We start from the raw sequence: 24,842 nt of genomic DNA on the forward strand, positions 1-24,842 counted from the left end.
CAATGAGATGTATCTGGAAATCATTGTAGATTATTAAACCAAAAACACCATTATACCAAATCTTTATTTATATATCTTAAATGTATCTATCTATATGTATATATCATATCTAAATAAGAACCTTCACTGATAAAATGTCACGCAGGATTTTCTTTTTGGAATTTGCATGATTACTCATGGAGTAATCCTTGCAAATGTGTAAAACTACAGCTCCATCACTACACAGTATTGTCAGCCTTGACTCTGGCTGCTTTTATGGGAATAAATATTATACTGTATCACTTTTCGTAAACCTGTTTCCATGTAAATTTAAAACATATAAATAGCCTTATACAACGAAGTTGCACCTGAAGGTTGTCTACTACTTTTCAGCAAATCTAGCCTGACTTTTCTTTGCCCACACCCACAAACATTTACCAGTAAACCATCTGTATTGACGCTGAAGTACTGTCAATTTTATAAAAATACTCAGACTTTGTTTTTTCTTTACAGCTGCCTCTCAGAAAAGAAGCTGTGATTCTTGCTAACAGCCTCAGTATGTGTGAGTGCCCCAGAATTGAATTTTTACAGCAAAAGTACAAAGACGAGAAGAAGAACTCTCTTGAGCATGAGCTCTTCAGGCATGGTAATACAAATACACAGAATTTCTGAACTTTTTAGTTCTAAGTCTTCATTAGTTAATTTTGTAACATTTTTAACACTTGGTTTTATCAATAAGAAAGATTTTCTAAAAAACTATTTTACTTATTATTTACCAATGTAGTGATATATGACTCTTTGATCTATTACTTCAGTCAAGTTATAAACAAATATTTACTGATCATTGTGTAAACATTAATAGGATGGGACCCGTTTGTTTCTCATGTTTAATCTAATTATATGGAACAAGCACTTTTCACGGTCTGCTTTGTTCATTGACGAGACAAGACGAGCCTAGGGTCCTCCTACTACATTGCCATCCTAACTCCTCTCTCTCAATCTCCTTTTATCTCCATTAACTTGTGTCCTAAAAATAAACTCAATCTATATGCATCACACACACACACACACACACACACACACACACCCCCCACGCCTCAAGTTCACAGGGCAGAGAAAAGAGAACCTCACCCAATTATGCAATAATCATCATACCAAGCACTGGGGAAGAGAGGCCTTATTTGTCCTTAATTATTGTAACAGAAGATAAGAAGACCTTGTTGTAAACCTAAAACTGGCTAAAGGGGTGCCCGCGTGGCTCAGTTGTTAAGGTTCTGCCTTTGGCTCAGGTCATGATCCCAGGGTCCTGGGACCAAGCCCTGAAATGCTTGGCAGGAAGCCTGCTTCTCCCTGTCCTACTCCCCCTGCTTGTGTTCCCTCTCTCATTGTGTCTCTCTCTGTCAAATAAATAAAATCTTAAAAAAAAAAAAAAAACCTGGCTAAAGATAAAATGTATAGATTGAAATGTATAGATTGCTTTATAAATTACCTCATAGAAGATAAGCTTTTGGTACTTTCATTTATTCACAGTGATTAGTACTTTATTTGCATCTTGAATATATAGATAAAAGTATATGAGCCAATTTGCAAGACAGTTGTGGGAGAGGTTCCCTGTTAACCACAGGCTGGGGCAAAAAACCAGCTCATCAGGTCCTCCTGCCTCACCCTCCCACTGTTCATTGTTCAGTTCCACCAGTAGTATGGACTGGTTACTGCATGTTAGGCACCTGGTGGGTGATAGGGATACAGTCTCTGCAAACTAGACACAGTGCTCCTTTATGGTACTGACAAACATTAATAATCACACAAATAAATGTAAAATTATAATTTTCATAAGAGCTATAAGATGAAGTATTAGTGTATATGATCCAAGAATATATAATAAGGAGAACGGACCTGGTCAAGGAGTAAGGGACACCTACTCTTTGGTCTCCACTATTCAACCTACTGAAGACTGAGCTGTCAGAAATTTGGTTAATTTAACTCTCTAAGAGTAATATTCTAGGTTTCAGAAAATAGCTCTGCTAAGATTATTCATGTTGAACTACATGTATTTTGCAGTCTTTTATTAAGTGAAAATTAAGCAGATTATTGAATATAGAAAGAACTCCTTATTTGAAAAAACCATTTGCTTCTTTTTTCTCAATCTCCTCTATTCCCATCTTAAGAAACACCTCATGATGTTTTTCTAGATTCTTCTGAAATATGTTTCCCAAAACAATTAGGGTCTCTCAATTTGCATTTTATGACAGACACATCATAAAAAAAAAAAAGGGCATCTCAATGTTTTATGCCTAGTGATTACAAGTTACTTTATAGGACTGACTCCTAGAGATCTTTAGGATTGAGTGAATCCAAAGATCCCGTAGGAATCTAAAGGGAAAATAAATGTTTATCCATTCAGTAAATATGTATTGAGTGCCCCCTATGATCTAAGATATATGCTAGGTGCTGATGATTAAGAGATGAATTTTTACCCAGTTAATAACAATAAAAAGTTCTTCACTTTAAATTACTTAATAAAAAAACTTATTATTTTCTTTCCTTCTTCCTTTTCTGTAAAGCTTTGCTTGATATAATTACAGAAATCCTCTTTCATACTTACTTCATTTGGTCAACATTTGGTTTGCTATACAATGGCAAACAAGGTAGCCAGGATTCCTCCCCTTGCAGAACATATTGTCAGGTCTGCGACCATTAAGGAAAGTAATATGGGAAAGTTACCAAAATGAATTAGTGTTAAAATTATTTTTTTATTCATATTTAGGCATCCTCCTCATTACAAAGGTCTTCCTTGGACAGAGTGTTCAGGCTCGTGAACAGGACTCCATCAATCAAGCTAACTATCCAATGGTTAATTCAGTGTTCGTTCCTCGAAAATATATACTAAGTATGTATGCTATAAAGAGAAATGTGCTTTAATTTTTCTGAATACAAAATGTTTGTGTTTAATACAGATGTGTAGAGTTGAACTTCTACCAACAAAGTTTGTAAACTTTTCTAAAAAATCCTTTGTTAGCTACTAGCGAGCTTCTGTTTTCCTATTCCCTACTTCAGTGACATTTATATGTGTGTGAAGACTTTTATTTTGTAAATGACACATCCATACATACTCATATATATTATACATATATACTATATACGTGTTTCATATATAATACATATATGTATTTCAAAAGATGAAAAACCCACCCACTTTTAATAGCAAAGGTTTTTGGGAAATACATTTGTCAAAAATATATGGCCACTTGAATAGTAAAATGGTAAGTATAAAAAGGAAAAGGAGGGGCGCCTGGGTGGCTCAGTGGGTTAAGCCTCTGCCTTCGGCTCAGGTCATGATCCCAGGGTCCTGGGATCGAGCCCCGCATTGGGCTCTCTGCTCAGCGGGGAGCCTGCTTCCTCCTCTCTCTGCCTGCCTCTCTGCCTACTTGTGATCTCTGTCTGTCAAATAAATAAATAAAATCTTTAAAAATAAAAAAGGACATGAATAAAATTAAACCCTACTAGTCTATGTAGTGAAAGGGTGACTAGAAAGTATTTCTAGAATTAAGAAACTGCCTAGGAGAATGGAAAAAATATAAGAAATAAAATACTCTTAATAACATGATAGTTAGAACTTGCTGAGTTTATTGTTTATTAATCTGTGTAATAATGAAAAATATATATTTCATTTTGAAGAGTATTTTTCTTGTTTTTTTTTTTTATTCTAGATTCTGTCATGGGACAAAGAAACTGTGATTGCAGCGTTCGGCAGTGCAAGTGGTTTGTCTTTGATCATGACCTTGTTTTGCCAGAATACATTGTTGAATTTGAGTATATTACAGTGGTATGGATATATTTTTAAAATTGGAATTCCTTAAATAAGGACAGAACAGTAATTTGAAGTCTAATAATGTAATGTCAGGTTTATATTAAACATGTCTATTTATACATAAACATATAAAATGGTTATTTGGGGGGCGCCTGGGTGGTTCAGTGGATTAAAGCCTCTGCCTTCGGCTGCGGTCATGATCCCAGGATCCTAGGATCGAGCCTGCATTGGGCTCTCTGCTCAGCCGGGAGCCTGCTTCCTCCTCTCTCTCTGCCTGCCTCTCTGCCTACCTGTGATCTCTGTCTGTCAAATAAATCTTTAAAAAAATAAAAAAATAAAACGGTTATTTGGTGAAGGGTTTAATTTTCAAAATAAATATTATGACACCTAAATGTTTTTATGTGCACAAATATATTACCCGAGTAATATATGGCTGTAGTCTCACTGAAAAAGTTTCAAACTATATTGAAGAATATATAGTAAACATGAAAATCTGATTTCACTTCAACCCCAGCATACTCCCTTTCATGAAGAAATCCACTGTCAACAACTTTGTGGGTTTGCTTTCAATCTTTTTTTCTATGTATTTATATATATAACAACATATACATTTTACATAGTAGGATCAAGACCTAAGTATTTTGTGATGTTTTTTGCCTCTAACAATATGTTTTGGACATATTCCCACTTCAGTACATATAGGCCTATACTTTTTTTTTTTTAAGATTTTATTTATTTATTTGAGAAAGAGGAGAGTGAGAGAGAGAGCACGAGATGGGGAAGGGTCAGAAGGAGAAGCAGACTCCCTGCTGAGCAGGGAGCCCAATGCAGGACTCAGTCCTGGGACCCCGGGATCATGACCTGAGCCAAAGGCAGTCACTTAACCAACTGAGCCACCCAGAAGCCCAGGTCTATTCTTCATTCTTTTGGTGGCTGCATACTATCCAGTAATAGTCTGATTTATTTGACTGTTACTCTGGTTGAAACATACAGGTTGTTTCCAGTCTTCTTACTATTTATTTATTTATTTAAAATTTTATTTACTTATTTGAGGAAAGACAGTGAGAGAGAGCATGAGAGGGGAGAAGGTCAGAGGGAGAAGCAGACAAATAGTAAACAGAACGACTCAAATAACAAGAAGTTGAGAGGTGGGCAGTCCTGGCTGTTGTGACTCTTCAGTTACAGATGTCAGCAAAGAACTTAGCTCCATCATTCATCTGCTTGCTACTTCATGAGCTCTTCCCATCAGAAGATTCACTACTTTATTCACTTCTGGGTAATTTTCTTAATTCCTTTATTATTTTTTTTTCTTCCATTCTCTGTTCATCCCTCTGGAACCTTGATTAGTTAAACTTTAGGCATTCTGAATTGATCCTCCTTGTCTTTTAATTTTTTTTCTCTCATATTTTATATCTCCATTTTTAAATTCTCTGTTCAAGAAGATTTCCTCAATAATAGCCTCACCTCACTAATTTGATCTGTTGCCATATCCATTTGTATTGAATATTTTTATTAATTGAATATTTTTATTTCACTAATTGTTTTTATTTTGACTCTAAAGTATTTACCCTATTCTTTTCTATAGCAGCCTATTCTATTATGGATGCTTTATTGTCCCAGGTTTTAAATTCACTTATGGATCATTTTGTTTCTTTCTAGAGCCATTTCTATTTATGTTGTTCATGCTCATTCATTTACAGTTCTTACCATAATTACTTAATTACCTAGATCATCCCATTGCTGTTTTACTTGTTCACTCTGAACACCAGGTTTCTCTGCATCTGCTCTTCAAAGTGATTATCTCCTATACATGTTTTGGCTACCGGTTACATTTCTGCTATTGTCTTCAATTCAGTCCCTTTTGATCTTTTGATTTATGTCTCACAATTCCTTGTCTTTTGTTGGTGCCCTTTCCATTGCTGAAAAACTATTTAAAGATGATCTTTTGCCAGTTTTAAGGAATTTTCAATGGGAGGGGATGAACACATTTATTCTTAGCCTACAATTTTAATCTATTCTTATTGATTTCCTAATGTGATTCTGATCATCATAGGTATTACTATATAGCTGAAAAAAAGAGGTAATTCATCTTTGCTACATAGGCTGTTTCTTGTTCAAAATGATAAATACAACAACCAAATTTTCAATACTTTTAATAAATTTTTTAGGTCAAGCCTCGCTCTTTATTTTCTTCATTCAACAATGTTATTTTAGAAGAAAGCAAAAAAAATTCAGAAGGATCAGTATTGTCCCAGGATTTGAAATTTGATGATGAAGTTATAAAAATGGATCCCAGGATTAAGCCCAGACCAAAACTTATTAGTTTGGATGATAAAACAATACTTTCTCTTGCCAAGACTAGCATTTACAGTCATATTGTGGTGAGTATTATAAGGAATAAAATCTGGAATTTGGACCTCGAATTTGGAATCATAATCTAACACATGAAGTCTAAGGACACTAAAGCACCTATCTAGTGATGCCAGCCATCATGCTGTCAAAGTTAGAAATGCCTTGACCTTTCCTTCTTTGTGGACTAGATCAGTGTTGTTTGGTAGTAATATAATATGAACCATACATGTAATTTAAAATTTTCTCTTAGCCATGCCAAAAATGTTTTAATTAAAAGATTAATTTTAAGGGGTGCCTGGGTGGCTCAGTGGGTTAAGCCTTTGCCTTCAGCTCAGGTCATGACCTTAGGGTCCTGGGATTGAGCCCCACATCAGGCCTGCCTGATGCTCTCAGGGAGCCTGCCTCTCAGCAGGGAGCCTGCCTCTCTGCCTACTTGTGATCTCTGTCAAATAAATAAAATCTTTTTTAAAAGATTAATTTTAATTAATCCAATATATCTAAAATATTATCATTTCAATATGCAATCAATATGAAGAGTCATTAATCAGATAGTTTCAACTAAGTCTTTGATGTCTGGAGTATATTTGCAGTCTATAGCACTTTCAGACTAGCCACATTTCATGTGCTCAACAGCCACATGTTGCTAGTGACTACCATACAAGACAGTATAGGCCTAGAGGATAGCCTTCTAGTTTACAAGGTATTTTATTCCTGAATAACAAGTAAGCTCTCTTTAAATGATTAAGACAGATAAGTTTCAAATCAGTTTCCAGGATTCATCAACATAGAATATCAGAGCTTTATCTTTATAAAATTAATCAACAGAATTTGACTTAGTACTAAAGCAACTTTATATACACTGGGGCAGTTCTGTTGAGATATTAAGCCTACATCCATACCTTGACTTACAGATCTGTCCATTGCAAATCAGCTACCATTCTATCTGAACTATCATTAATTATCCAGGACCTCGACTACTGCGATGCCTTCTAACAGGGCTCCTGGCACTCTACCACTGCAACACTGCACAACTCCAGGAGATGCAATTCACATTATATGCTATTAATGTATTCTCTGGGTGCCATTCATTATATAACTGAATATAACTCAGTATGGGGGCTAGGAGGTGCCTCCTAGAGCTGTACAACAGAGGCACTGTCCTGCTTTCACTTTGAGCCCTCAACTCATTCTCCATGTGGAAGCTAGAGCAATCTTTTCAAAACGCAAATCTGATCATGAAATCTCTGTCACCCCTCACCACTCCTACTTGAAATCCTCAAATGATTTTCCATTGTTTTAAAAATAAAGCCGAAGTCCTTAATATGGCCTATAAGATTTTGCGTCACCTGGTCCCTGGCCTACCTTACCAGACTCTCTTCATATTACCCTCTCTTTAGTTCTCTGTGCTCAGCCTCCTTTCTATTTCTTAAATGCATTCTGCGTGCATCCAGCAGAGCAACTGCACTTGCTAGTCCTCCACGTGGAATGTTCTCCCCTGAATCCCTTCTCCTAGTTAATTCCCACATAACTTATAGATCTTATATATAAGTAGATCTATACTGAAGCATTAACATTTTCTCTTATCTCTGAGTCTAGGTCAGATTCCTTTGTTATATGCTCTGTATCCTTCCTAGATTCTAAATTCCACAGGGGCAGGGGCTATGGCAGGTCTTCGATATGTATATCCCCAGTATCAGGGCAACAATATAAGATGGTGTGGTGTGCATTGCACAAGAGGGCCATATCCAAAGGGTACCCTTTAAATCATAGAGCAGTATATATACTACAATTTTCTGACCATTCTTCAAAAAATTTCTTGGACTAACAAAATCAACATATTGTGACAATTTCCTAAAAGCTGAAAATAAAGGTATCTCAAGGAAAGGATGGATCCCGCTTTCTAATTTACTCATAAACACTGTGTAGTCTACCATCAGCTCTGCCATTTTCTAGCATAACACCTGGCACATAGGAGATACTCATTACAAAAACAATACCTTTACAAACAGCAATCAGTTCATACAGAGAAAGGTTTGCTTGACCCTACAGAAGTGGCAAGCAAATTGATATTTGATTGATAAACTGATAAAAATACGAGAGAAGACAAGTTATTTTCACAGGACACTATCTTTCTGTGTGTGTACTGAAAGCTGAGATACAGATAAATAATCAGGATGATTTTTATCTTGAAAGTCAATTACATTGCTCCAGTGTGACTTTTCTAGATCGCTTGTTTATGATGACAGTCTTTTTCGAGTGACTGGGGGAAACAAAAAGTGAAAAAATATTTTTTAAAATAATAAGTGTGGCCAACAGTTCTGAGTCTGCTTCTGAAAATATTTAGAAAACATCTGTTTTCAAGTTGTTTATGGTATTGCTTTTGTCCAACTACATCATCACCATCCACGAAATCTTCAAGTCTAGAAGATTAAGTTTTGACCTTAGCCAGTTATTATTAGGGAGGAAATTTTTATAACAAAATGACAATATCACCACCTGTATCATAAATATGCAGTCTAGTGATTACAGAAGCAATCTTTGAGCTGACAGCATGGAGAAATTACTGTTTCTGCACTATAATGTCAAGATTTCATACTTGAGTAATGCATTTTTGATAAAAAAAAAAGCTTTAGTAATGAAAGGCTTGATAAATGCATGAGTTCTGATTGGACTGAGCTTCTATGACATATGTTTCTGTAGATTTTAAAGGGATTAAATAAAAGTTTTTTTTAAAAAACCAGCAACAGTAAAAAAAAAAAAAAACAAAAAAGTAGGTCTTTTTAAATTTTTTTGGTTTGTAAAATAAATAACAATGAGGAGAATAAGACTTTAGAATACCCTGGCTTGCTCATGACCTCCACCCGACTGCCTTAATTTTATCAACACCCTTAGCATAAGAATGAAAAAACTTCTCATCCTAAATTTACCTATATGGCTCAAAAGCCAGAAAAACCTTTGAAGGCTTTTAGTAAGAATACTAGATAGTACAATAAAAATGTTAGAAATCACACCGTTTATTTTCCTTCCTTTTTGCCATTACTATGAGAGAAATATCAGGATACACACCTCTTACTTTCTTTTCAGTCTTCCCCACTAGATGGAGGTTTTTTGAGGCCATTCATAAAAATAAATAAAATATATAGAAATAAAGGTGGGAGGTGGGGGAGGATGGGTGAAATGGGTGAAGGGGATTAAGAGTACACTTACTCTGATGAGCACTGAGCAATGTACAGAATTGTTGAATCGTATTATACACCTGAAACTACTATAACACTGTATGTTAAAAAAAAATGTATGTTAATTTTACTTGAATAAAAAAAAATAGACTTCTTGTTAGTTGAACATCTGGTTTTTGCAATGACTTATTCATCTAGCATTACCGAGCATTTGCTTTGTTTTAGGCAATGAGGTAAGTATTGGGAGTTCAAAATGAATTAGTTATTTTCCCTGTCTCATGGACCTCATTTTAGTGGAGACAGATATGTAAACAAACATAGGAAGCTTGGAGTTGCTGGGAGAATGCCACGGAAAGAGATAAGTTTTGTGCAGATTTTTGAAGGATATGAGAAACTTGGTTGTTTACATCTTCCAGGCAGGGGAAATACTCTGTCTAGAAGCATATGGTTTTGAAAGATCCTAGTGTTATCCTGGAACACGGGGTGACTATGAACAGGGGCAGGTAAAGACATAGGCTGGAAAACAGGAGGATACATGGGGCTGTGGCTGGAAGAGTAGGAGGCATGCTACAATAGGATGGGTTTTTGAAGGCAAACTTTAAATTTTAGATTTTCCTTAAGGAACAGTTGCTGTGTTTTTAAAGACCCCAACTTTGGCAACTTGTGGCTAGATTTAAGTCAGACTGATGGTATGGTTATCCAGTGGAAACTATGCAGTAGTTCGAAGGACAAATAAGAGACTGAACTAAGGCACTTGTAGTGGTAATAGTATGGAACGGTTGGTTTGAGAAACATTTCTAGAATAAAGTGTTTACGGAAAAGGGGAAAGGGGGGTGGTAAACAATATCTGTTCGATAGACAGTGAAAGTCTCAATCAGGTCCAAAAACATAGACTGACAGGCAGATATAAAGGAAAAATGTTGCATTCAGTTTGGACATGTTAAGTGTAAGGTTTCTGTAGATGCTATCATGGATGATACCGGTATGTAACCTGTAGAATAAACTACTCTACATAATTTCATCCTTCTTAACAATCTTAACCAAGTTTTGACAACTATTCGACATTCAGATGTTTCTTGGAATTTATGTTCTGTCCACGGTATAATAGGGTGTAAGATGGTGGTGGTGAGTGAAGAGATCTGGGAGGTAGACACTTGATTTTATCATAATATCCATTTGTTGTGAATACTGCAGTCAATTATATTAGCGCATTTTCTTGTGCCACTACTTATGATGTAGACTATGCATGAATGTAATCTTCACTTGATATCATTCACAATGGTGTAGTCAAAAGATAGAAAAATAGTCATCAGGGTATCCCCTAAATATATAGCTGTATTAACACTCCTTTTTACTGAGCACAGGATCAAATGGATAGGGAAAGTTTAGACCAAATTCTGATAGAGAAACATTTTCCCTAGCCCCTTATTTGAGTCTGTCCTCCTGCTTTAACACCCTCAGCCTCTGCTCCTTAGTCCAGTGCCCTCATACAGTTTCCTGCAGTCAGGGTGTAGCCCTGCCATCTTCTTTTGTGAGATATCCTCGCCAAAACCCCAAATCTTTAGGGCCTACGTTGCTCACTGGCTAGCTTGAGAAATAGGCATGCCTCAATAAATACCTTAACAATATATTTAACTGTTTTCTAAAAATAATTTCTAGACCAAGTGGAAAATCAAATTAATCAAGAACAGGGTCCAGTAATGCTATTATAAGCTCTACCTTTTAAAAGCATACATTAGGCTTACTTCTTATTGGCTCTCTCTTAATATTACTTAAATAACTATGATGTAGAATATAATCTGTCTTATTTTTTAATTTACATTTCATTTTATTTCAGAATCTGAATCTCCATGGAAATAGCTTGAGTAAATTGAGAGATCTCTCCAAGTTAACAGGACTTCGAAAACTTAATATCAGCTTCAATGAATTTACTTGTTTAGATGATGTATACCACCTGGTAAGAACTGTCCTTTTGAAATTATTTAAGTAAAAGAATTAATTTAATAGATATATTATTTTTGTAATGAAGACCTCAAACATACTATATTCGAGATTATGCAGCTCAAATTAGGAACACAACACTGTGGTCTGTTACTTTGTCCAAAATAGGTCTTTGGGCACCTAACTGGCTCGGTCAGTTAAGTGTCTGCTTTCAGCTCAGGTCATGATCTTGGGGTCCTGAGATGGAGCCCTGCATCGGGCTCTCCGCTCAGCAGGGGAGTCTCCTTCTCCCTCTACCTGTGCCCCTCCCCCCACCTGTTTGTGCTCTCTCTGTCTCAAATAAATAAAATATTTAAAAAAATAAAATTAAAAGTGTCAGATTCAGATTCCATTTGCAAACCAAATATACACCTGTGGTCATACCTGATTTCTAACTACTTTAAAGTAAATTCATTTTAAAACTACTCCAGACATTTTTAAAATGTTCTTTGGAAATTGTCATTTCCATTTTCTTCTGCTCTTGTTTTCTCATTCTTATTTTTCTCCTTGTGAGTCTTTACTTCTTCATTTTCTGATTCACCACTTCATATCTAAGGCTGTTAGTTCTCTTCCCATTTGTTCATTATTCATGTTGTTATTTCTCTTTCTTTCTTCCTTGTCCTCTCTGTCACATGCACAGATCTTATTTGATTTGTGTTCGCCCCACCTTAGACCATAGGACAAACACAGTAATGCACCATGTACACATAGCTAAGCATTTTATCTGGCTTTTATTTTCTCTGTTATATATCATACAACAAAAGTAATTGCATATGTGGCTCCAGAATGCCAACCCAGCATCCCCTGTTTCCACTGGTCCCAAATCACTGGCCTAACTTTCCAGAACATATCATCATTCTCAGCTCTTACTCATTCCCTACCCCCTTTCAACCATATCAAAGCATCTGTGTTGCTGCTTCTCCCACTGTGGTGGGAGCTGTTGCTTTCCTTACTAATCTTAAGTTTTACTACTAAATCTCCATCCTTATTTCTTTTAGTATGCCAAAGTCCTTTTTTTTTTTTTTTTTAAAAAAGATTTACTTATTTAAGAGAGAGACAGAGTGGTGGGGAGGAGCAGAGGGATGGGAAGAGAGAACTCAAGACACCCAGGGGCCCAAAGCCGAGGTCCTTTTTAATAGAATCCCTGATAGTTTGATACACAGTTTGAGGAAAGAAGGTAGTTTAATAGAGGTCTCAAGACTATATGTAAGTTGTTGGCATTTTTTATTTAACTTTTTTCTGATTGCCAGCGGTTACAGAGGTTATAACAGTCATAATTTTGCTTATGCACAAAATTTAAAGAGTAAGCTCTTGAGCTGCCTGAGTGACTCAGTCGGTTAAGCATCCAACTCTTGATTTCAGCTCAGGTCATGCTTTCGGGGTGATGGGATCAAGCCTCCATCAGCAAGGATCAGCTTGAGATTCTCTCTCTCACCCTCCTCCTCTGCCCCTCCTCACCACTCTCACAATAAATAAATCCTTTGTGTGTTGTTTGTTTGTTTGTTTTTAAAGTAAACTCCCAAGTCAGGCAAAGCACATGGATAGTGCTTTTAGATAGTGCTTTTAGATAGCTTAGCCAGCTGCCCAGCATGTATTTTGCAGTATAGTTTTATTGTTCTCCTTGGATAGAAAAATTTCTATCACTGTGTACTTACTGGATTGATATTACTGTGGCCATTTTACAAACAAGAGAACTGGACAAACTGTATGCCCAAGTGATATTTTCAAATTTCAAGATTAGCAAAGGTAGCTAGTAATAAACCTCTCAAACATCAAGTATCTGATGTGTAAAGGTGTCTTGAAAAATGACTGTAGGGATGTTAGGGGTGATCAGAGAGAGGAGATACTCTATAGGTGTATATTCAGCTTTTTATTATAAAATAAAATACAGATATAGAAAACTACATACAAGCATGTGGTTCAGTAATTAGGTGAACGTGCTTATTACTGATGCAGGTCAAGAAACAGAACTTTATAACCTACAACATAAGCCCCTTCTATATATTCCCCATCCCCTCAATAAATCATTATCCTCACCTCTTTAGTAATCCTCTCCCTGCATTTCCCCCCGTAGTTCTATCACCCAAATGTGCCTCCCCACCTAGCACAATAGTTTGGTTTTGCCATTCTAGAAATTGTTTGTCTCTCTTAATTTATAGGTTTCCCTTCTCCCTTCTCTCCCTCCTCCCCTTCCACTCTCCATAGTTTATCTGTAGAAATACTTCGAACCTTCTAGTCCCAAAAGTGTCCCACAGTCTGGACCCTGTTGTTGATTTGCTTATGATATAACCCTACATGACCTCCACCCTCCATATTGTCTGCTAATTGACAGCTAGATCCAGAGACTGGATCAGGTTCAGGTTCCATTCCTCTGGCAAGTCTATAGGAAGCAGATGATATCTGATTGACTCACTTTTCTGATGCCAGTAGCCATTGTTAATGCTTAGATCCATTAATTCATCAGTGATTACAAAATGGCAATATTCTTAGTCTGTCATTTCTTTTTCATTTCTTAGTTAGACTGTTTTTGCATAGATACTTCCCTTCATCTATTATTTGGTTATCAGTACTCCCAGTAATGTAGAAAATGCAGAACAGGGGCACCTGGCTCGCTTAGTCCGTAGAGCATGCAACTCTAGATCTTGTGGTCGTGAGTTCAAGCCCCGTGTTTCACGCAGGGATTACTTAAGAAAGAAAGAAAGGAAGGAAGGAAGAAAGGAAAGGAGAAAAGGAAGGAAGGAAGGAAGGAAGAAAGCAGGAAAAAAAGAAAATGCAGAATAGATGCTTACTTGTCTTTATTTACCAATTTTGAAGATAATGAATTGGTTCCTTGTGTTTTCTCACAGATAAGTAATTCCTTTTTTGTTTTAATATCATTAGGAATACATGGACTTAAACATACTCAATGAGAGTCCATCCACTGCAACCTTTATCATGATTGAAGCTCAGATGGTCTCATCGTTAGCCAATGGGAACGTCTTAAAGTTTGCTTCTTTTGCCATGACCCTAGTGGTCTCTGATAGCTTCTTTACCACCTGGTATAAGAGATGTTCCACATACATTTTCTGTGTCTTCTGTTGTAGACATGGGATTAGCCATTTTTTCAAGGAGCTCTAGTTTCTTTTATTTTTTTAAAAAATGATTTTATTTATTTGAGAGAAAAAGAGAGAACATGAGCAGAAGAAGGAGCAGGGTAGGGGGAGAGGGAGAAAATGTCTAGCAAGCATGGTGCTGAGCACAGAGCTTAATTCAGGCCTTGATCCCACAACCCTGCGCCGAAACCAGAAATCTGGCACTTAACTGACTGAGCCACCCAGGTGACCTGAGCACTAATTTATCTTAGAGAGAAGTGGTATGTCAGGTTTGGTATTTGTTTCTAGGTCATTCCATTGGACAGACTTGTTGTGGGGAAGGGGTGTCTGCATGTATGTGTGTGATATGTATGTATATGCATATAAACTATATATGTATGTATATGTATAGGGTATAATGCATGTATATCTAAAACTAACCTCACAAATTTATATTGGTATTTCCAATTCAGATTCAAGACCGAAAATCTTTTAGCTTAACCTTTTATCTGTTACTTACAGCTCTCTTTTTTTCTCTCACAGCAAGAATCCTGATTCCCAAGGATACAAAGTGATAGCATTGGAATATTTAATAATTGATTATTGTTTTATTGCTATTACACACACAATAGTCTCAGAATGATAGCACTAATACTCTCATCAATATGGTTACTGGAAAGATTTTTTTTTTAATTTTGTATGTGTTCTTTGCATTATTACTCATTAAAAAAAAATAATTAAAATTATCATTCCATATATATTTGGTCAGACCATGTAGCCTTACTCTATGTACACCCTCCCTTTTAGTTCATTGGTAATTATATTTAATTCTTATCACCACACCTTAGGTTGGTATCTCTGTAAACATTTTGATTGTCTGAAAAATATTCAATTATAGATTCCTTGGGAAGGGCTTATGGGAACAATATTTACAATCCTTCCATTACTACATGTGGATAATAGTTTTTCTATATCCTTTATACATGAATGGCAGCTTTGCAGGATATAGAATCCTTAGCTCACAATTTATTTCCTTGGGCATCTTAAATGCTATTTTGTTTTCCTCTGACATAAAGTGTTGCTGTAGAAAAGTCTGATGAGAATGTATAATTTTTTTCCCTTAAGTTACATGCTTTTTACTTTTAGATGGCCAGTTTCTTTAAAGTCCAGTAATTTTACTAGAATATGTCTTGGTATTTGTTGCCAGGACCAGTATTTCGGAACTACAGTATGCTCTTCCAAAATGCAGGTTAAAATAATTTTTTCTTTCTTTTTCTTTTTTTAAAGGTTTTTTTTTTTTAATTTAAAGATTTTATTTATTTATTTGAGAGACAGAGAGCATGAGAGAGTATCAGCAGCGGAAAGAGAAGCAGGATCCCCACTGAGCTGAGAGCCTGATGCAGGGCTCTACCTCAGGACCCTGGGATCATGACCTGAGTTGAAGGCAAATGCTTAACCCACTGAGCCACCCAGGTGCCCCTTTCTTTTCTTTTTCTAACCTGGAAGTTTTTAGCCATTTTTCTGTTTCCTTGTAGTTTTTTTTTTTTTTCAGGGTCTCACCTTATTCATACATTGAATCTTTATCTATCTTCGCTCTTTGTCACTTTCTCCCAAGTCCTTTTTATCTCTTAATTAAAAAATGTTTTTATTAAGTTCAATTAGCCAACATATAGTACATCATTAGCTTTTGATGTAGTGATTCTTTAGTTGCATAGAACACCCAATGCTCATCAGATCATGTGCCCTCCTTAATGCCCATCACCCAGTTACCCCATCCCCAAGCCCCCTCTCTTCTGTAACCCTCAGCTTGTTTCCCAGAGTCCAGAGTCCCTCATGGTTTGTCTCCCTCTCTGATTTCTTCCCATTAAGTTTTCCCTCCCTTCCTCTATGGTCCTCTGCACTATTCCTTAAATTCCATAAGTGAGTGAAACCATGTGATAACTTGTCTTTCTCTGATTGACTTATTTCACTCAGCATAATAACTTCCAGTTTCATCCACATCGATGTAAATAGTAGGTATTCATCTTTTCTGATGGGTGATTAACATTCCCTTGTATATTTGAACCACATCTTCTTTATCCATTCACCTGTTGAAGGACATATTGGCTCCTTCCACAGTTTGACTATTGTGGACATTGCTGCAATGAACAGTGAGGTGCAGGTGCCCGTTCAGATCACTACATTTGTATCTTTGGGATAAATACCCAGTAGTGCGATTGCTGGGTCATAGGATAGCTCTATTTTTAACATCTTGAGGAACCTCCATATTGTTTTCCAGAGTGGCTGTACCAGCTTGCATTCCCACCAACAGTGTAAGAGGGTTCCCCTTTCTCTACATCCATGCATTTGTTGTTCCTTTCTTGTTAATTTTGGCCATTCTAACTGGTGGTATTTCATTGTGGTTTAAAATTTTAAATTAATTTGTTTTTACAATTCTTCCCTTTTTTATACCTTCTCTCTCTTAAAGCGATTATCTATTGTATTTACTAGTTTTTGTGTTTGACTACTTAGTCTTTGTTTCTAAAATGTTCTTATTTAATTTCAAATTTTTTTATGGGCTCTTTCATCTCACTTCTGAATATTTCTAATCCAGATTTATGTTGTTATCTTATATTTTGAAGCTTTCTTAACATCTTTTTGCTTGTTTTAAAATAGTAAGCTAATAATCTTAAATTTCTGAGCATATCTTTCTGGTGTACTTTTATTGCCCACAGCAATGTCTCTCCCTCTCTCTCTGCACCCCCACCTCCTTCCGCCTCCCTCGCACTCCTAGCTTTGCCTGGGATTGGATCTCAATACTTTTCTTTTGCTCATTTTTTAGTGAAATTACTTTTTTAAACTTTGAAAATGAACTGGGGTTTGAGAAAGCTTTCCTACCTTCACAGATCTCCCTCCTGTTTATATGTGCTTTAAAAAAAAATTGTAGTGCTTCTTTTCTGAGATTTCCTGACTCTATTCCCTTCTTCTATTTTCTCTCTTTCTCTCTCTCTCATTTTTGCCTTTTTTGTCCTTATCCTGTTTCATTTTTGCCTTAGCCTCAACAGTTTCTTCTTTGAGAAGGATTCTATTCTAGAAGGGAGCCCTGGTGGGGCAGTTTTAAGGTTCATAAGTGTTAGATTGCTCCAGTTGCTTCAGACCTTTTCTCTGATGGGTCCCATGCACTTATCCCATGCAAAACTCCTTCCAGCTGTACTCAGATTTGTTGCCTTACTTTCCAGTAAACACTGGCTGACTATTTGGAGGCTCTATTGTTCTCAGGTCCATCAGATACTGCCCTGATGCTTCCTTCTTCCTCTCACATAGACATGGATACGATGTAGGTCTTGTGGTTGTTGGTGGTTTATCCTACAGCTTCTTTGGGGGCTTATGGGGACACCCTGTCATGTAACTTGGTTATAAATCTTGTCCGTAGAATTTGGGTTTTTATCAGTTTATTCTGTTTTCATGTTGGGATTCAGAGATTGAAAACCTATGCTGCCTCTGCCTCTTTATTCTCCGGTAGTGAGCTTTGCATGTGTGTTTAATGTGATTTATGGTTACCGTGGCATTACAAAAGGTTATGATCTAGTTTAATCACTCACCTGTCATTCCTATTGTCTTCTACATTTTTTAAGTTGCCTTTAAGATATTTAATTTTTACTGTCATTTTCCTTAAGCATGTCTCTAACATGGAGAGTTTCCATAATCCACTTGCATGCTAGAAGTTACTTCTACTAAGTTCCAGAAAGTAAATGTATTGTTTTTAAGTATTTATCATCCTGGTCTTGACTTTTAAATTAAAATACCCAACCTAACACTGTTTATATAATGGAATACTTGGCCTTCGTTAATGGTAGGGAAAATATATATACTATATGGTTTTTTTAAAAGCCTAAGCAAGACATCCTTACAAGATAAATTAAAAAGTTCTAAGATTCATGTTTATCATTCAGCCACCTGAACTATCAAGAAAGGAGAATATCTAAGAGAAAGGAACAGGAAGAGATTTTTTTCCTCTGAAAATAGCTCCACCACAGTCAGAGTTGGCCAGGGAAAGACAAATATGTATAGCTATTTGCAATCTTAATCTAGATTATGTGCCTAATTTTTTATTGAGACAATACTTCTGTCTTATCTTTTCTAATGAAAAATTTATTGCTAAAGTGATAACCTAGAGAGAGCTAATTTATATTTAGAGAATGAACCATTACCCCTAAGAATTTTTAAAAGAGGTATTGTGAGTTTTAATCTTTGTAAGTTGGCTGTACTGTACTGGAATTTAATAATGACAAACTGAAGCACAAGAAATATTAAGAAAGAAACCCCTCTACAAAAACTGAAAGTACTCTTCTATGAACAGCTATGTTCATAGAGTCTGTTTTATATCTTTGGGAATAGAAAAATCGAGATCCCACCCCCATTTTCAAGGAAAGAAGGCAGTTACATTTTATGATGTATGGTTCCAAAATGCTAGTCTACATTCAAATGCCAGAATTTGGGACAAGTTTTTACCACTTTATGATGAAAATTGGGAGAAGAAAGGCCATGTAATAAATTTTTATAAAGCCAAATTGATTTCATTTTAAAGACTGTTCTAAGATTATGTCCTTAACACTATCAAATATTAGGTGCCTGGGAGGCTCAGTGGGTTAAGCCTCGGCCTTCGGCTCAGGTCATGATCTCAGGGTCCTGGGATCGAGCCCCACATCGGGCTCTCTGCTCGGCGGGGAGCCGGCTTCCCCCTCTCTCTCTCTCTGCCTGCCTCTCTGCCTACCTCTCTGCCTACTTGTGATCTCTCTCTCTGTCAAATAAATTAAAAAAATCTTTTTTTAAAATACTATCAAATATCCTTTTGTTCAAGAAATTATGATAGCAAATGATTATATGTTTGTTTGTTTGTTTGTTTTACTATGCTTTTTTATGAGAATAAAAAGTCAGTAACATTATTTGGTTTCCAGGAATTTTTTGAAAGATTTTAATGATCTTTCAAAAAATTTTTCAAAAAAAATGAATGAAAGGGAAAAAAAAGATTTTTTTTTAAAATCGGTACATTCAACTTCTGCAACCTGAACCACTGTAATAACTGCTTTTCCAAGAACATGAACTATAGCAGTGATTAATTCTATGCTGAATTCAAACAACTGTTTTGAATTACCTATAAAGATATCAAGTTCACTGTTAATCTATAGTAATATTACCTTTTATTTTAAAAAATATGTTGCAAACAAGATGGGATCAGGAGGGAGACAAACCATAAGAGACTCAATCTGACAACACAAACTGAGGGTTGCAGTGGGGTGGGAAGGTAAGGATAGGGTGGCTGGATTATGGACATTGGGGAGGGTATGTGCTATGGTGGGTGCTGTGAAATGTGTAAGCCTGATGATTCAAAGACCTGTACCCCTGGGGAAAATAATACATTATATGTTAATAAAAATAATTAAAAAAAAAATAAAAGCATTAAGTGAGAAAAAAATGTGTTGCAAAACGTCTTCTTAAAGTTCTCTTCTTTGTTCTAGGTCTGAATTAGTATATACTTTAAAAGAAAATTTTATTTGCAACAAATAAAGTAACAAATTAAGTCTTAAAGACTTCTTACAAATAATTAGGTGAAGATCTAAATAGATAAATGGCTAAAGACAAGAAACACAATAAACAAAAATGAAAATTTAAAAATAGCTAATACAAACACATGGAAAGATGTTCAACCTCACTGGTAATAAGCAATATAAATTAAAATAAAGCAGGTGGAACTGGTGGGTATTTAAGAAAATGGGCATTCCCATATCCTACTGTTGGAAGAAAAAATTGGTGCAAACTTCCTTGAAAATTATTTAGCAGTATTTATCAAAAATCTTAACAATATAGGGATGCCTGCGTGGCTCAGTTGGTTGAGTGTCCAGCTCCTGATCTCAGGTCATGGTCATGAGTCTGAGCCCTGTGTTAGGCTCCCCACCATTCATGGAGCCTACTTTAAAAAAAAAAAAAAAAAGTTAAAAAAATCTTAATATAGAAATCCTTAAAACTTATAATCCCACTTCTAAAAATCTTTTCCGAAAAAATAAGAGAGTCTCAGTTTAATTATCACAATCATGGATCTTTGTTGCAGTGCTGCCAACAATTAGAAGCCACATAATTGTTCATAGTAAATCTTTAAAAATGATCCTAACAGTTCACTTATTGGAATATTATACAATCATGAAAAACCATTTTGAAGAATACTTAATGATGTGTGAACACCCAAAGGGATACAAATCTCTATATAATACAACCTGTTTTTGTAAGAAAAATATTTGCACATATAATTAAAAAAACAATGTTCTCAGTGGTTCCTTCTAAGTTCAGAATTACATGTTTTTTCTATTTTTCTTTTAATTTATTTACTACATTTCCCAAATTTCCAACATAGACCATATATTAGTTTAATGATTTTTAAGTTATTATAAGTCATGTACTTTTAAAAATGAGAATTATAGAATAGGTTTAATTTCTACCTCTAAAAATGAAACTTTTTTTAGCCAGGCTACCAGAAGTCCAGATAGTAAGAACAGTAATTCCTTGTTTGTTGGGGCCAACCTGTCTTGTCAGTTAGTCTCTGCATTCTGTTCTATGAAAACAAACACTGTCACTCCACATTACAAGAGTGAAGTGAGAATTAAGAGCATTCTAAAAATAAAATACCTGTATTGTTGATACCATATGTTGATACCATAATTGCAGTGTATCTACTGTGTAGGTTTTCTGTAAGAATTACCATAAAGCATATAAAGAACTTAGTGAATCATAAAGAAAAGAACTCTGTAAATACCAGCTGTGACCCTTTTTAGCACCACTTCTATTTGTATGTGTTGCAGTATAACCTTGAATATTTGGATGCAAGTCATAACCATGTGATAACCCTAGAAGGATTTAGAGGTCTGATGAAACTGAAGCACTTAGACTTAAGCTGGAATCAACTGAAAAAATCCGGTGATGAAATAAATATGTTATGCAAACACACCACAAGCCTTCTTACTCTTGATATTCGGCATAATCCATGGCAAAAGGTAGGTAGCAGATATGTTTATAAAAAGCAAATGATCATTTTTATTTCAAAGCTAGTTTCTCATTACTATCCAGTAATAGCCAGAAATAGACAAACTATCTTTGTTTTATTAGAATGACTTGTATCTCATAACTTTAATTTAGTGTAGGGTAGTGATCAAATGAATCAAATGTTATTAAAAGATTTTTTAAATAAGCTTTTACTAGTTTGAGAGTACTGTGGCTTTAAGAGTATTAGATACTATTGCCATTTGCAAACCTTGAGAGAGTTTATATAGTTTAGTGTGCTAGAACCTACTGTAATGAGGCATGGGACCAAAAATAATAGAATGTGGGAACCTGGGTGGCTCAATCGGTTAAGTGTCTGCCTTTAGCTCAGGTCATGACCCCAGGGTCCTGGAATCAAGTTCCACATAGGGCTCCTGGCTCAGCAGGGAGCTGCCTTCTCTCTCTGACTGCCACTCCCCCTGCTTGTGTGCTCTCTCTCTCTTTCTGACAAATAAATAAATAAAATCTTTTTTTTCTTTTTCTTTTTTAAATTATTTTTATTAACATATAATATATTATTTGCCATAGGGGTACAGGTCTGAATCATTAGGCTTACACATTTCACAGCACTCACCATAGCACATACCCTCCCCAGTGTTCATAACCCAATCACACTTAAATAAATAAAATCTTTAAAAAAAAGAATAATAGAATACAGTAAGAGAGACATCATTAAGGAGGGAATCAGTTTATCACTTCCCCTGATAAACCTGTATTATAAAGGCTTATGTTCTGCTATAAAGGGAAATTTGATTGAACACTACTTTTTTCCTTATCACAAAGATACACAGATTCATGCTAAGAAATTTCAGTATTCAATGATTATGTTTAAGGGTATCCCCAAGTATTTAAAAAATGCCCCAATTTTATAATTGCAAGAATCCTCCTTTCCTTGCTTTTCAAAAATGTATATAAGACCGTTCAACATTTTAAAAAGAGGCTAATGATGGTTCTATTAAATTGCCATATTACTATGTTTACATTGTTGTATTTTTTTCTTTTCTGCTCAGAAAAATTGAAGGATATTTTTCTTTTGACAGACCATACCCAAAATGTGCCTGGCCATTGTACAGCTCTCTTCCTGTTGCCAAACTAGATGTCAACGGCTAGAGATCCAGATAGAAATGCACACAGAGCTGACTAACTGCTTATCTAGATAACTGGGAGGCACTGCCGTTCTCTGAACACTTTTCACCACACTTTTCAACAGCTTACAGGACTTCCCTTCCTTCATAAGAGTAGAGCTACCCACCTTCAAACAAAACAGATCAGTTCTTAAATAGAAGTCAAATTCAGTTATTAAAGAACTAAGTTAAGCCCTTATTTGTAGATATAGCTAATAGTGGGAGATACATAATTTTGAATTACATGGGAAGGAATGAAAAAGCACTCTTTTCTATGCCATAACATATGTAATGTTTTGTAAAAATTAACTTTTTGTTATTTTTCCCAAGCCAGCCACATTAAGGCTGAGTGTTATTGGCAGATTAAAGACTCTTACTCATTTAGATGGACTCCTCATTTCTGAAGAAGAAGCAACAGCAGCTATGAAATTTATTACTGGAACTAAGATTACTCAGGTTGGATTTTACTGTTTAATATTTTTGCTACTTAGAATATACAAATTATATTTTCCATACTCTTGCTTTTTGTTAAGATTCTATATCCTCTCTTAGTGTTCTAATAAAAAGTCAGTTAATATATAAAATTCATATCACTTTAACTTTTTTCGTTTAAATATATCCCATTTAAATACCAACTGGTTGCATGGATTCTTATCCCTGCACACTACCCCAAAAATCCACAAAAATGCCTCTAGGGTAACTGTTTTTTCCCTATCAACTTGAACTTATCAGAGTCCTTTCTAGAACCTGCATGAAAATAAACAACCTTCTATGGATAAGGTAAGCTTGGAAGCCTTGATAAAGCACTTAGTGAATTGCCTACCTAGTACTGATATATTATATATGTGTGTCTGGCTAAAGCGCGTGCACGCACACACACACACCCCATTAACTTGGGGGCATGGGGAATGTGCATATTATCCAGATTAAGAATGCTATACTTTGGCCAAAGTAGCTTCATCTTAAATATATTTACTCTAGTTCTCTAGCTGTTTAGTTTTTGTTAGAATATTTGACTATTAATTCCTTAATGTATTGTTTAATTTAGGATCTATTCAAAATGACAGAAACTTTTTTGTTTCTAAAAATATAATTAATTCCTCAAGAAGATTTGGGGTTTTACTCTACCAGAAATCAAAACTAACTAAAATCCTTTAAGACAATGCAGAATTGGGGCCCCTGGGTGGCTCCATCAGTTAAGTGTCTGACTGTTGATTTCAGCTCAGGTCTTGATCTCAGGGTCATGAGTTCAAGCTCCACACTGGTCTCCATGCTGGGTGTGGAGTCTACTTAAAAAAATGTAGATTTGGTACAGACCGAGAGAACAGAACATAAAGACCTACTATAGACCCATACATACATGAAAATTTGATAACCAAACAGAGCTGCCTTTACGGATCAGAGAGTCTTGTCAATAAAAGGCACTGGGACAAGTGCATCAAGGACTTCACTATAAAAGTCAAAATCAAGAAAGTTTTAGAATTAGGAACAGAGTTTGTCATTATGACCGTGAAACTAAGGGCATAAATATAAAAGACTGGATGTGTCTACATTGAAATTAATATATCTGTTCCTTACAGGGCACACCATAGAGGGAAAAAAAAAAAAAAACAAGCTACATACGGGGGGGGGAAATTTTGCAACACATCTAACTGACAAAAGATATTATTTATATATCAGAAAAAAGACAACCAATCAAACAGAAAAATAGGCAAAAGATACTGGAGAGGAAATCAGAATAGCCAAATCACAGGAGAAGATGCTCCACTGCACTAGTATTCAAGAAAATGAACATTAAAACCACACAATCTACCAATTGAGAGTCACAAGTTGGTGAAAGTTTTAAAGCCTGACAATATCTAGTTTGAAGTAGAAGTGGCAGGTGGTATAACCACTTTGGAAAATATTTTGGCATTATCTAGGAAAGCTGAATATATACTTTCCCTATAACCCCCAAGTTGTATAAACTCTAAAGGAACTCTTGCATGTATGCAGCAGGAGTCAAGAATATTCGTAACAACAGTGTGAAAAACTGAAATCAGCTCCAGTGCTCATTGATGGGAGAATTGGTAAGGAAATACTGTCTAGCAATGACCCATGAATGAACTACCACTACATACAGCAGCGCACATGAATCTCAATCTCATGAACACAATATTGAGCAAAAAAGCAAATCATAGAAGAACCCATACTTATTATTCAATTTATACAAGGTTCCAGTATGTGTATGACTAAATGATATTTATGGGCACAAACATAGGTCTATAAAGCAAATGAA

At 35.6% G+C, this 24,842-nt stretch overlaps 1 protein-coding gene across 4 annotated transcripts in view; it reads left to right on the forward strand.

Annotated features, from left to right (window-relative positions):
• Window positions 1-24,842, forward strand: part of LRRC9 (leucine rich repeat containing 9) — a 109,414-nt gene that overhangs the window by 41,252 nt on the left and 43,320 nt on the right. For all 4 annotated transcript variants that reach the window (XR_004286014.1, XM_032344367.1, XM_032344366.1 and 1 more), the window contains exons 12-18: window positions 493-625; window positions 2,747-2,869; window positions 3,690-3,805; window positions 5,959-6,171; window positions 11,156-11,275; window positions 21,203-21,394; window positions 22,895-23,020. Coding sequence is in view for 3 of the 4 variants with exons in the window: in XM_032344367.1 (XP_032200258.1) it covers window positions 493-625; window positions 2,747-2,869; window positions 3,690-3,805; window positions 5,959-6,171; window positions 11,156-11,275; window positions 21,203-21,394; window positions 22,895-23,020 (1,023 nt within the window). In the remaining variant the exon portion in view is untranslated. The remainder of the gene's footprint in view (window positions 1-492; window positions 626-2,746; window positions 2,870-3,689; window positions 3,806-5,958; window positions 6,172-11,155; window positions 11,276-21,202; window positions 21,395-22,894; window positions 23,021-24,842) is intronic.

This window comes from Mustela erminea, chromosome 5, assembly GCF_009829155.1.
Source record: "Mustela erminea isolate mMusErm1 chromosome 5, mMusErm1.Pri, whole genome shotgun sequence".
NCBI lineage: Eukaryota > Metazoa > Chordata > Mammalia > Carnivora > Mustelidae > Mustela > Mustela erminea.